At 45.0% G+C, this 12,940-nt stretch overlaps 2 protein-coding genes across 4 annotated transcripts; one reads left to right on the forward strand and one right to left on the reverse strand.

Moving 5' to 3' along the window:
• The first annotated feature begins 162 nt into the window (after positions 1 to 162).
• Positions 163 to 2,491, forward strand: LOC107219390. The gene has a single exon (XM_015657590.2). The coding sequence runs from the start codon at positions 537 to 539 to the stop codon at positions 1,617 to 1,619; it is 1,083 nt and encodes a 360-aa protein (XP_015513076.1). The 5' UTR covers positions 163 to 536; the 3' UTR covers positions 1,620 to 2,491.
• Positions 2,289 to 12,509, reverse strand: LOC107219418 (microsomal triacylglycerol transfer protein). 3 transcript variants are annotated; one of them, XM_015657633.2, is made up of 6 exons: positions 12,378 to 12,509; positions 9,639 to 9,841; positions 9,204 to 9,227; positions 6,547 to 6,740; positions 4,466 to 5,119; positions 2,289 to 4,279 (listed from the first exon to the last, which is right to left on the reverse strand). In XM_015657633.2, the coding sequence occupies exons 2-6, from the start codon at positions 9,700 to 9,702 to the stop codon at positions 2,525 to 2,527; spliced, it is 2,691 nt and encodes an 896-aa protein (XP_015513119.2). In that variant the 5' UTR covers positions 9,703 to 9,841; positions 12,378 to 12,509; the 3' UTR covers positions 2,289 to 2,524. The 3 variants fall into 3 exon arrangements, with proteins under 3 accessions (XP_015513119.2, XP_046591979.1, XP_015513118.2); XM_046736023.1 differs by lacking the exon at positions 12,378 to 12,509 and adding an exon at positions 11,710 to 11,913; XM_015657632.2 differs by lacking the exon at positions 12,378 to 12,509 and adding an exon at positions 11,735 to 11,888.
• Between the last annotated feature and the right edge of the window lie 431 nt (positions 12,510 to 12,940).

Here is a 12,940-nt window from a genome sequence, read left to right on the forward strand (position 1 = left end):
TATCTCTTTTCTGCTCAGCTCGACGCCTCACTGGTACCTACGTACAACGTGTATACCCAACCTCCTCGGGTTACGTTCGCGGTATGACGTCACCGGGCTGAATCGATGCGCGGCGTCCGCGCGACCCCTGCATTGGAATGGGGAGCCACAGCCGCATGGCTCGACGTGACGCCGCGACGGCGATAAGCCTGGCATCTCTCGTCTCGCTGCGAGGGCGACGCCGTCCAGGGTAGACGTTCGGTCAAGTGGAGGTCTGCGTTCGATAAGACAAACTACAGCGGCAATTTTGAACGTGGCATGGATTGGCGGGTATTTGAGGACTCCCTTCAGCCTCATCTTCAGGGGCTTCGACGACGGGGTCCATCGACTCCAGTTTCGGGCCGGATGGCTCCACCGCACGTTGTCGTTTTCAAAGAACTTCTTTGAACCGCGTCTGGTAAGGAATTGGGGAGTTCGCGGTGACTCGTGATGGAAGTTTTCCTGGATTTTTGCGCTTCAGAGTCCGTGAGCCGGTAATCGTCATACGTCTTTCAAGAATGTGGACGTCGGCACAGTACTGGCCGATGTTGTTTCTGGCCCTTTTCGCGATGTGTTACCTTTGGAGAACGGGAGCACCATTTTCCTGGTTGTCCACCAGAGTGCTGGCACGAGCCTCCTTCGAAGTCGATCTCACCTTACCGTCATCCGAACTCAGGGTGTCTCAACGTTTTGTGAACAAGACCGCGAGAGCAAAGCACACCGTGAGAGGGCCCGCGAAGATTTATCATCGCCAACCGATCTCGAGATACATGTTGCGGCTCTACCATCGTCGGCCCGACGCTGACATCGTGCGAGCTCTTCAACCGGCTCACATCTCTTGGCCGTTGTCAAATGATGGTGGAAGAGTCCTCGAGTTCTCCGTGCCGATCACACAACCTGGGGAGGTTCTGGAAGCGGCCGAGCTTATGGGGGCCGCCGGAATGATTCTCCGTGTTCATTCGGCCGACGGATTGCCTTGGAAGGACCAAGTTCACCGGCCACGAAGAGACGATGCTTGGAGAGGATTCAATGTGACCGATGCGGTTCTCGGCCGAATCGGTGACGTACTGCGACTTCGGGTACGCGGTAGAGTTGATGGTTGGCATCGAGGTGAAGGACCGATCCTATTGCTTAGCTACAGCAAGCCGAAGAACCGAAGACCGCGGTCGACCGTCGACGAGGAACAAGGGGACGTCACTACTACGTGGAAAAACGACGCCGCCCGACGCCGGCGTCGAAACGCTTGCCGCAAACGGTCTCTGTACGTTGACTTTTCCACAATATCGTACGACGAGTGGGTCGTTGCTCCGAAGGGCTACGACGCCTACCAGTGCGTCGGAAAGTGCTTTTACCCACTAGGTGACCATCTCAGTCCTACGAAACACGCGATCGTCCAAACCCTCGTTTACGCCGCGTTTCAGGCCGCCGATGAAGCCAAAGCCAACGTCAATTCTAACAACAACAATAAACCCGTCGGAAGAGCGTGCTGTGTCCCAACCAGGCTCAGTGCAACCAGTCTGCTTTACATGGATGCCACGGGAACCCTGACTTACCAGTATGGATACGAAGACATGGTGGTGGCAGAGTGTGGCTGCAGATAAGAGGACAGAGTCCAGAACTGCTTTGCTTCTAATAATATTGAGATCGGTCGAATGCAAGTTCAAGCAGTGTATGAGTATCAGACACGTGTGCTGGGAACACCCAGTAGAATACGTAGCTATTTTTACTTGCGAATTTAGATTTTCTTTTGTATATACCTACCTTTGAGTTTTGACTATCCTTATTAAGTATGAGAAATACGATCTAATATCAGTACGATGAATTTCTTTACGGTGCTGATGAATGCTACGTTTAACGGAAACTTCGTGCCGAAGAGACTACATTCTCTGCGATTATTTTGAGATATTACAACATTAAATTCTTGTAGCTGGATACTTTACGATATCAGAAAAGTCGATATTCCTATTTGTCAGTTGTCAAGCTCCTTCATCAGATATTAAATCGTAAGGTTTTGATCTAATTTTAACAGACATTGCGAATAGTTAAAATTTGAATGCAAACCTCACATTACCTTAATTACATAAACTCTATTCGTTCAAATTCAGGGAAGGTTTTATCTAACTTCTACTCTCGCGGTTCAAATGATTTGGAGCAATAAGCGCGAAGTGCATTACCAAATAGTTCATCATGTACGTGAGTAAAGATATAGAAGCACTAGCAAACTGGGGATGTATTTGTAAATAATATATTTTCTAAATAAAATGACACTGTTACTCGTAAAACAATATAAATTTAATCAATCAACATAATCAGTATATATGGTACAAAAACACATCGAGGATACAGAGTGTTCTTGTACACTCATGTAGTGTTAACTAGTTCTCGAACCACGTTGTTCATCACCGTTCCTTAACACAATACACACACAGATTATAGTAATTCACCTTATGAGAAATCTGCTCCGTATACATACTCGTAAAAATAAAAAATCAACAGTTTTCAGTCACTATGATGCGAACACTTTTGAGCACATTTCGCTATTCTTTCTGTTCAGTAGGTACGACTTTGCCGGGGTCGAAACCCTCGACCTCCTCGTCTTTCTCAACTTATGTCTGCTCCCGGGTATCCTCTCAATCTTGTAAACATGATGTCTGGCTGTTGACTGGGGCTGTGTGAGTCTCATGCACAACGATACTGGACCCGAAAAGTCAAGGTCGGTAGAGAGCTCGAGTTTCGGCTCAACAGTCAGCGTGAATTCCGCTGTACTTTGCACGAATTTTGAGCGGACCCTAGAGGCTCCGTGGACGGCAACACCAGCTGCCATTTCAACCAAGGACTGAGCGTTCCTCGACCAAAGACTCAGCTGCACTTGACCAGCGAGATCGAAGCTGATGGCACCCTCAGCGTCGATTTCCGTTAGGAAGCCGGAAGCCAGAGGCAACATTTCCTTGTGATGATGTAGGGCTGCAAGTGTTTGAAAGGCTGATGTCCGAGTCGACGCTGTTCCTGACCAAACGTGGCCCATGAGCTCGCCTTGTCCAGAGAAGAAGACAAACGGGCGTATTCCAACTCCGAGAAGTGCGATTTCCATGCCGGCTGTTGCTACTTCTTCTTCAGTCGGGGTACCGTTGACTTCGTTGTCAGACGAGGAAACGAATCCGCCCAAACCACCGGCGAATAGTCCCAGGGAAAAGATCTGCTGGGTATGAGCGTCGGTCTCCAGAACGACGTCGACGATACCTCTCTTCAGGAGACCTGAGTGAACTTCTTGAATGGTAACCAGAGACCCGTTGCTACCCGGTGATTCGAGGAACGACCTCGTGAACGCCGTGCTTAAGCCTTTCTGAGCCGCAACGTGATAGTTGTTTACTTTTCCAGCAGCGGCTCTCGCCGCCTCCTTCAAGTTAATCGCAAAGTCGTCGTCCTTTTCAGCCAGCTGGTCTAAGCGCTGGCTGAGGTACCTTCGCACTTCGTAGGCTGGGTCCTGGTTTGCCAGGTACTCAACTAGACCCTGAAGTTCATCCTTTGTCGGTTTGGTTTCGAGGATGATGTCAAGAGCAAGAGTCCTCGCGCTACTGTCTTTTCTAGGCCCTCCAAGCTGATAGAAAACTCTTTTCGCCGCGGTTCTTACCTCCAGATTTATATGTTCCCGTTGCAGATTTCCCAGGGCTCGCCAAGCGACAACGCTCGTCGCCTTGGTGCCATTCAAGGCGTAATTGAGGAGCGTTGGAATGGCCGCTTTGCTCCGCAGGTTTCTCAATGCCCTCAAGAAGCGAAGCTTGCACTCCTCCCCGGTGCAAGTATCAAGTCCGGTTTCAAGACTGACCCTAGCATTCTCGATGATCGCCGGAGAGCCCTCCTGTCTTGCTAAAGCGGCTGCGGTCAGGGCCAGGGTTTCCGCTAGTCTCTCGTTCTGCTGCGTCTCTTCTGATCTTCTCAATACGTCTTTGACGACGTCTGGATGCGGCACTGGTGCCATGGACAACGCCCACAAGTATCTCTCAGTATCATCGCCGATTTCGTCTTGCCGTAAAGACTTCATAGCTGCCTTGTGGGTTGTCGGTGTCGCCGCTGATCCTACTACGTCCAAAAGTTGAGCTTTTATTTCTCGGTATCGAGGACTCTTTAGAACTTTGGCAAGGTCGTCGATCGAAGCTTCCCTCACCAAGGGTAAAAGTTTAAGGAATGCTAGGGCAGATTTTGTTGATCCCAGAGCCGATTCGGCGAGTGCTGCACGATTTTGATCGAGGACTTGACCCAGCTGAAAAAGAACATCGGTATTAGTGCATGCAATCTTACTATATTTTTTTTAAACAAAATTCCACGCCGTAAAGATATCACGTTGAACGATCTTCCTTAAAGTGGAACAAATGGTAGGTTTTTCATGTATACTATACTGGGTGGTGACCATCCTGTATTACACTATAATTCATGGAAATCAACAAACCGTAACGCAACCGGCATCGGGGCACGTAGGAGGCTCCAATTGCAGGCTTATGGAACTTTCTCTGAAGCTGGGTTCTAGTAGAACAATGGCATCCTTGACAGTTTCGGCGACTACTGGTGTTGCCTCCAACTTCCCAGGGACGAGCTCAAGAAGTTGCTGCGAACTGACGGCAGTGCTGGCTTCTGGTTTAGTTGCTAGGCTCATCTCGTGTCTTTCTTCGTTGAGAATGGATTTAGGCAAAAGACCCGAGATCAGATCGTACTCTGCTCTGCGAAGGCTCTCCACTTTCACCCCAAAGACCGGACTTGAGTGCTGTTTCTTCGGGGGCAGCGAATTGTCCGCGCAGAAAGTTTTTTCTTTCATCAGTCTGTGCGGTCCACCGGATAGATAGGTAACATTGCAAAGTCCCGACGCATCGTGCTCCAAGTAATCGCCATCCAGAGTCCGGTATTGGAAAAGACTGACTAATCCTCGTTTTAGGTTTGCAGTTGACGCTTCGTCCGATGGGTCAAGATACAGAGTGCCCAGTTCGCCCTTCTGCCATAGGACGAGGGCCGGTCCTTTCGAAATATCGTCCAGCCTCGAGGAGTGTTCGATGAAACCTTCCGGCTCTGGTGCTTTACGGGACTTGATCCATAACTGCGGTGACAGCAGCTGAAAATATTGAAGTTTCTTGGTAAATATTTGCCTCCAGATTCACTAGGGTAATTTGATCGATTCCCGTCCCAGAAAGAGAATAATAGTCTAACCCGAGCCATGTGTGTTGAATTTCTATTGGTAGTGATGAAATACGTGGACCAATGAAAATCGGTCACACGCGAAGTGTTTAGGATAGAATCCTTGACTTATCCTTGACTTAGGATAGAATCCTTGACGCAACAGTGACTGTGATTAAATCTCCAGATATTGCTGATAGTGGTAGAGAGCATGAAAAGTCTAGAAATATTAACAATTTCCATATCGCAAATTAGATGTACGTGCAACATCGCGTATGTGCATAGGCAATTACTTGAATACATTTATACTCCTAGCAATGACCTAAAACACTATGACCTAATAATTAACTCAAGTTTAATTATATGCCACATTCGTAAATAATAATTTCGTTCTACATGGTGTCAGCTTACTATCATTTCATTTCATGTTTAATAATAAGATGAATTTATTGCCTGCATTTGAGTTTCTAATTTATTGCTGATAATTTAATGTAGTATTCAAAAGTTTCAGAGAATCAATGTATTCAAAGTCCAAAAGTCATCGAAATCCTCAAGGTTCCCACGTGCCAATCAATTGCTTACCAGTGTATTTTAAAACGTTATGGATATCCTCTCGTATCCTCTACGTCTGCATTATACCGACCTAGTAGTAAAAAAGATTCGTCAGCTTATTGCTATGCGGGTGAATGCGAGCTATTGATGTGCATATGAGCTGACACGTGATTCGAACGTTAATAGTTCCCCTGTAGTTGTGACGCTCAAAGTCCCGCAATCATCATTGGATATGCATGAAGATTACTTTATCCGTTTTATTGTAAAAAAAATGATGTAAAAAAAAGTATACCAACTCATCGTCAGCAAGTTGCAGCCATCAGCCATCCTTATCGCGAACATTCCATTTCTACTAATTATAACTGAGCCTTGAGAATGGATATACAAAAATTCATAAGAGTGGAATAATAGAGCGCTTTAAAGTTTCACAATTAGCTCACAACGGAATTGGTGGCAAGTTTTTTCGCGTACTAGTGACGCATCGGCAAATTTAAACCTTCATAAAAATTACAGTGCCCACGTCACTCGTGGAAGGAAATGTCAGCGCGTTAAGCAGGAACAGATCGGCTGGTCATCAATTATGCACACCTTTCGTTCTAATTCATCGAAACAAATCCCTCAAGAACAGCAATCAAGTCTACATAGGAATATGGTAATAATTCGCCGATCAATCGAAGGCACAAAGCGTAATTTCATCCCAAGAGCATCGTGCTGGCATAAAGAAACCGAAAACACATAGTTGCGACCTGTCATACTGGCCTCCTTCTCACCACGTGTAGGTACGTAACATGTTTTAAATTGAGATCGTCTTACCTCGACTCTGAGCAGGAGGGTGTCCGCGTCGTTAGGGTCCTTCCACACCGCGGTCACGGCGAGTTCACCGGTAAGCTGAAAGCCGACGTCTCCTCCGGCCCTTGGAGGGCCGGCCTCTTTGAAAAGAAGCGTAGTAGTGAGTTTGTATTTGAGTCCACTGCCCAGGGTCCATCCTCTCGCCGCACCAGCCACCGCTAAAATTATCAAAAAGAAACCACTGCACGATCTTCTTGTTGCCATCGTCTAATTATCGCCGATTTCGGTAAGGTGTCAGGTGAATTAGTCCTACTCCGAAATACTCATACTGTGACATTAACCGTCAAGGCGAAGTTATTCGTTGGGTCTACAGAATACGGTTCGACTGTCGAAGAGTTCGCGAGCCGACTGAGTATCGTCTGGGTTCTCGACAGTGGCCAACTGACATGTGTTGGTGAGCAACGCACACGGTCGCTTCGTGACCAGGACATAATCGGACTTCGTGGCTAGTGTATAATCTCGTGGTGGTATTCGTGCGGTTGATACGGGCGCCTTTGACGCTCCTCGGTCGCCCTGTTGTTGAAGTACAGGTCACCGCTATATCGGCGATATGAATAAATCATCAAGATCGTTATACTATCGGAGGCAGGTGATCTCCTCTTTTGGCAATATTGAATAGTTAACTGGTTATGGCTTTGCCGAAGGCGTCACGTAAGCACGTGCTTCTCGAACGGAATTTTTTTTTCGCATCCGTCAGTTACACGGGATGAGGATCGATAGCGAAATATACTTTCCAGTGTGTGAACTGTAACGGTCTACTCCGAAACCGATTTACACCCGTCTGTAATATTGTTGCTAGTTTAAGAAACCACTTAGGTGCGTGTATTCGCTCACGGTATTGAATCACTTTCGAGATCTACCCGACCACGATCGTTGGTACCGTTAAGTGCGTCTGACTCCTACTTTTTGTTTGTATATGTTATATGTGCGTGGAAAGTACGCGATGTAGTCGAGAGAGCGTAAAGGTCCATTTCCACGATGTGACGAACATTCGTGATTCCAGTCCTTAAATTGCTTCATGCATTCACTTTTACCTCATATGAAACAGCAGTTAATCTTCGTCAGCCTTGCACATGGTTATCAATCCTGTTCCATTATCCATTCAACAAGCGTATCAAGTGCTATTTATATTTATCGCGTCAGGTCAATCGATGAAATACACCCACGGGCAATATACACTTAAAATCCAATCCAATCCGGCATTCTACTTTGAAATTGGCAGGAATTGAAATCGTGCAAATCTCGACTGATATTGAGGTAACCACCAACGCGTTAGGCTCGATATTTTTATGCAATTCACTCTTGTTTTTCACAAATAATTCATTCTATCGGTTCGCATTTTGTTAATATGTAAACAAGCTTATCAATCTTTATCTCGAACTGTGAGGTTGGTTATGTCGAAAATTAGATTTATCGAGAATGTTATGTCGCAGGAAAGACATTAAAAAAAGTATGCAACATATACACACATACCTATGATGTTGGTAAGTTATCATTAGCGGTATTTCGTTTCAGTATTGGGACCGCCGAACTGCGGTATAACGGAACGAAATCAAAACCCGAGAATGGATTAAAGTTCAACGTTGAAAAGATAAGGCATTATTGCTTCAGAGTTTTACGTCAGAATAATTACATGGAACTACGTATCACAGTAATTTTGACGTCGGGACTTGTGTTTGAATGCGAACGGTAAATAATTAAGTTATCACTCCCAACGTTGTATTGAAATTTTCGGCAAACATCTTGTCGTTTTTTTTTTTAATATATATTATCCGTTTCAAATTATACTCAAAAAGGAAACTCAACGACCGAGCAGGCATTGAAAATGATGAAAAAATGATCCATTCGAAATAAGGTACGAGCTTTGGCCTTGGTCAATCCAAGCCTGAAGTGTGCCTCACGTAGTCGCTCCACCTCGTGTAACATGTTCTGCCATGCTTTAAAGTCAGGCACTCGTAACAGGAATTCCGGTCAATCTTCGGGTAGAATACTGCCGCTATACGAGGAGCAACGGCCGTATTGAGGCGGCCACAATTTCCCGCCCTTTATTCCGTATTTCATGTTATAAATGACAAGGGGCCCATTTGCTTCGCGTGCCATTTCGGATTTTTTTCCTGTTCTTTGTCTGTTATTGTTTTTCTTTCGTCTCTTTCTTTCAGCCGTTATAACGGTCTCCCGAAACCCCGTTTACGAACACATGCGATTATATTACAGTCGGTCAATTGCCTAGGAAAGATAGGATGCGTCATTCGAGTCTAGTTGTAAACTAGAAAATTCATCGGACACCTTACTCCAGGCCATCGTCAGGCGGGCAGACGGAATTCGGTCATCTCATGTTTAGCCTGTGGCCGGTAATGCGATTAGGACACTGCAGAGTCCAGAGTCTAGACTCGGTTTGAGTAGCGTCGCGTTATTGGTGTAGTTAAGCGTTGGTTTGTATTCCGATTTGCCGAGTGATATCGTCAAGTCCCTGAGGCGGACTATTTGGATGGTTTTCTGAGTGAGGGTTCGGTGTGACGGGAAGTAGCCGGACCGGTCTATTATAGATAAACGCGCAATGTATCCCCGGAAATGGATAATTGCAACTTACTGTACGCGTCGACGATTGTGTGCATATTTACCTGGAGCCATTCGACAGTAGGAACCTGCGACAGAATGAAAACATTATCGTTAAAGTTTACGAGTCCTGGAAATTCGGATGAAAATTATAACCGAGGATGGAAATACCGCGAACAAACAAGGCAATGATACATTTTTAACGTAAGAAAAATAAAACGAACGACGAGCATGAAAGCCGCCGTCACCGCTGTGGTTTTAACGCTCGAAACTCGTTAACTGAATGTCAGGATGGAGAGTACACATTGATCGCGAAGAATGGCTGAAGGAGGGGAAGGAGGAGAAGGAGGAGAAGGAGGATCAACGGACCCGTTCAACGACTCCCTCCTTCTTTTTACTCCCCCACCGTCCCCTTCTGTCTGTCCGAGGAATCAATGGGGACGGGGACCGACGGGGACCGACGGGTACCGGTAAACTCAGGGAGGAGGGATTATACTCACCAAAGAGTGCCAAGAGGTAGACCAGGGTGACGGTGATGGCCACCGGCTTTCCCGAGCGCACCATTCTCCAGTTGTCGTACTCCCCGTTGCTCGTCAGCCTTCGTTTTATGCGCGTCTGTAAGAACGATTTTCCTCACTCGGGGACCACGTTGCCGTCGCTCGGATAGCGCTCGGTATTCCACAGTTGCTAGTCACTCCTCGTCCTACGAATAAACACGAATAATTATTAGCTGAGGCCGGCGTTATCGCTGGCTGGGAACCAGTGCGACCGAGAGGGCAGCCAGCTTGGAGGGGACGGACTATCGCTGCACAGGAGGGGGTTTCTCGGCTGTCCTCAACTGTCGCTCCTGCCCGACTACGACGACGAGCAAGTGCTCCGGGTCCCTCGACTTCGCGAGTCATCGGTTCTATCAAAATGTGAAAAAAGGATACACGTTCCGATGCGAACCCTCGAGTTCTCATTAACCGGTTACACTTTGATGCCACGGAAACAAAAACACGAACAACCCCGTGATCTCTTGGCATTCGGCGAATTAATAATACCGAACTGAATTTCGCGATATCGTCATCATATTCGGATTATTATTGGTTTTCTCACCGGAAATTGGCGACACGCTTAATCGAGGCATTAATAAAGGCATTCGTCGGAGGATAAAAATGAAAATCATGTACCGAGTACTTTTGGTAGTTTATAGGTGGATAAAGAAAATTCTAATCATAAGTTATCAGGTCTAGACTAATACAGTAATACTGTTTTTGGCATATTTTCTACTATGGAATTCTGTCTGTTGAAAAAAAATTGTGATTAAAAGACACTCAACCGTTACTTCACGCTTCGACGCACATGCTGCTGGAAGTCTATTCTTCATTCGCGGGATGTTGGTGCTATTATAGGAAACGGAATTTAATCAGATTGTATAATATTACAGTAGCGTTATGCTCATTGCAATTTTCAGATAATGCAGTCAACGCATCGAAACCATTAATCTGCGGTACACAATGAAAAACCGGGTAAATTATAGCCCAGAGGTAGAACAGTGAAGCATTTACCAAGCATTATATCCCGTACAAATATACGAGTAGATATACTTATAATGAAGAAAAAGAACCAAAAGTAAATATTATTGGTTCTTTCAGGCATTTCGTACTCTGTTATACACATCAAATCGCAGAAAAACCTTTGTAAGTTTTTAACCATGCATGCTTGTGTTTTTTTATCTGTACCTCTCTATGCCGTATACGTTTCGTTTATGCTCGATCCGAGTTGTATATGATTATATAAATCGAAGGAGTTGATTTGATCTCCATAGAATATTTAAGAAATATTTCAATCTAAACCTTACGTATAATTCTATCTATAAAGAAGGACGAGGAGACCTTGAAAGCTGCGTCGTGTGCGCGTGGCTAATTTGGGTTTGTCGGTGTAGATACAGTGTGTAATTCTTTGCCTTAAATATCTATAGACGAACACTTTGCTAGACTTACAATTGGTGATAAAATTGAATGTAAAACTAGATAAGCGTAATGTATGAAGTTTAAAATTTCACCGACTGTTTCGTTGTATAATGTATATAACCGGCTGACCATTTTTTTCAGCAATTTCACTGCCTCTTACTTTCTTCGCTTAACGCAGGTTATGAAAGGCACTGACAATGAGTTTAGTGTCTTGTTACCAGAGTTGTGATGGGTGGGTTCCGATAAAAATCATACCTACTGTTACATCAGAAGACTAGGACTTATACGTAGACTTGTACCATTGTTCTTCTAAATATGTATACATAAATATGTGTCAGTGGTCACATTGAAGTTAGTACTGCATTCCAGAAACGAATTCTTCACATTGATTTCAAACTGATTCACGTTTGAGTGGAAAATGTGATGTTTCAAAAAAAGGGACCAAGTTTTGAACAGTTCAAATTTTTTTATTACAACCCATTCGACGATGCTGGTAATCTATAACGGCTCTGATCTTATCGCATTATACAACCCTAGTGACGCGTGCGCCCTTTTACGAGCATGCGAACACGATGATTATGTTACGTGAGAAAATTATTCCGAGCAAAAATAATACCTCGAAAAAAGCAAAACCTGCATACCAGTTTTACTTTACTCGCAGACGGGATATGCCTGAGGCTTCTGCAGCCGCTTGCTTTCCTCGGGCGTCGAAACTTCCTTGTTGACAGTACGGCCAGCTCACTTTAACGGGGACGTCGGCGTGGGTAGAAGACGTTGGAATGAAGCTATTACTCTGGTGCAAACTGGATGTCAGTTGCGTCTTGTTTCTACCGGATACCCAGTAGCCACTAACTCTACGCGGCCACGAGCGAATTGAGCATGTTAGAAAAAAGTGATGCTACGTATCGCCGGTTGGGAAGTTTCTTATCAGTCCAAGTGATTTTTGACCCCTAGAATGACTCTCTGGCCTCCTTACTTATTCGCTTGCACGTTCGGTGCCTGTTCGTCAATGATCGATAACAAAGTGTGAGCGTATTTAATACCGAGAAAGTTGAACTGTTTTGATAACGCGTTCTTCTATGACGTATAATCGTATGTAATACTTGTGCACGTGCTTATAACCTGTATCGCCTTTCATAGAAAATATTATTGCTGATTTTAAAGTTTCGCGTGAAAAGATCGACGTTGTTCTTACGGAGAATAGAATTTATCTTTTCTAAACTGCGTAGGCGCGTTGGTTAAGCCATTATACGGTGGATGATTACATCCATTGTATTTACTTACCGTAAATTGCGCCGAATAGAGGCTCGCAGAGTTATCCTGATCGACGTTGCTCAACTAGAAACTAACCACCGTAGCTAAACTGACGTTACGTTACCCAAATGGTTAACAATTTTCGTAAAATATCGTACACGGCACAGATAAAAAAAAAGATCCACACCTCTCATCACATGGCTGAAAATTTTAGATCATGCCAAATGGCTCAATCAAGCACAATGCATGGTAAGCGTTTTATTTCACCCCGCTTCATTAGTTCATACGCGCGTTTACGCTGTTAAAGTTTTTCCGCGAGTTCGATTATAGTCCAGATGCACTCTGACCGTAAACCGTAACCGCCTCACACTCTTTTTGCACATTAGACTCACTAATTCATCAGAAGTATAAAGTTTCTCCTGCATTTCAAGCGAATCATCAACACTGCGATATCGCTTTTATCATGCAGTTAATTGGCGGATAATTATTGCCATAAAATTTTTTAAACATAGTGTTAAATATATTCAATAATTGTAAATGAGTCGCGACTCCATCGCGTCTGGCTTTTGGGAATGTTTGAATTCACACGCCAC

Source organism: Neodiprion lecontei, chromosome 1 (assembly GCF_021901455.1).
Source record: "Neodiprion lecontei isolate iyNeoLeco1 chromosome 1, iyNeoLeco1.1, whole genome shotgun sequence".
Classification (NCBI taxonomy): domain Eukaryota; kingdom Metazoa; phylum Arthropoda; class Insecta; order Hymenoptera; family Diprionidae; genus Neodiprion; species Neodiprion lecontei.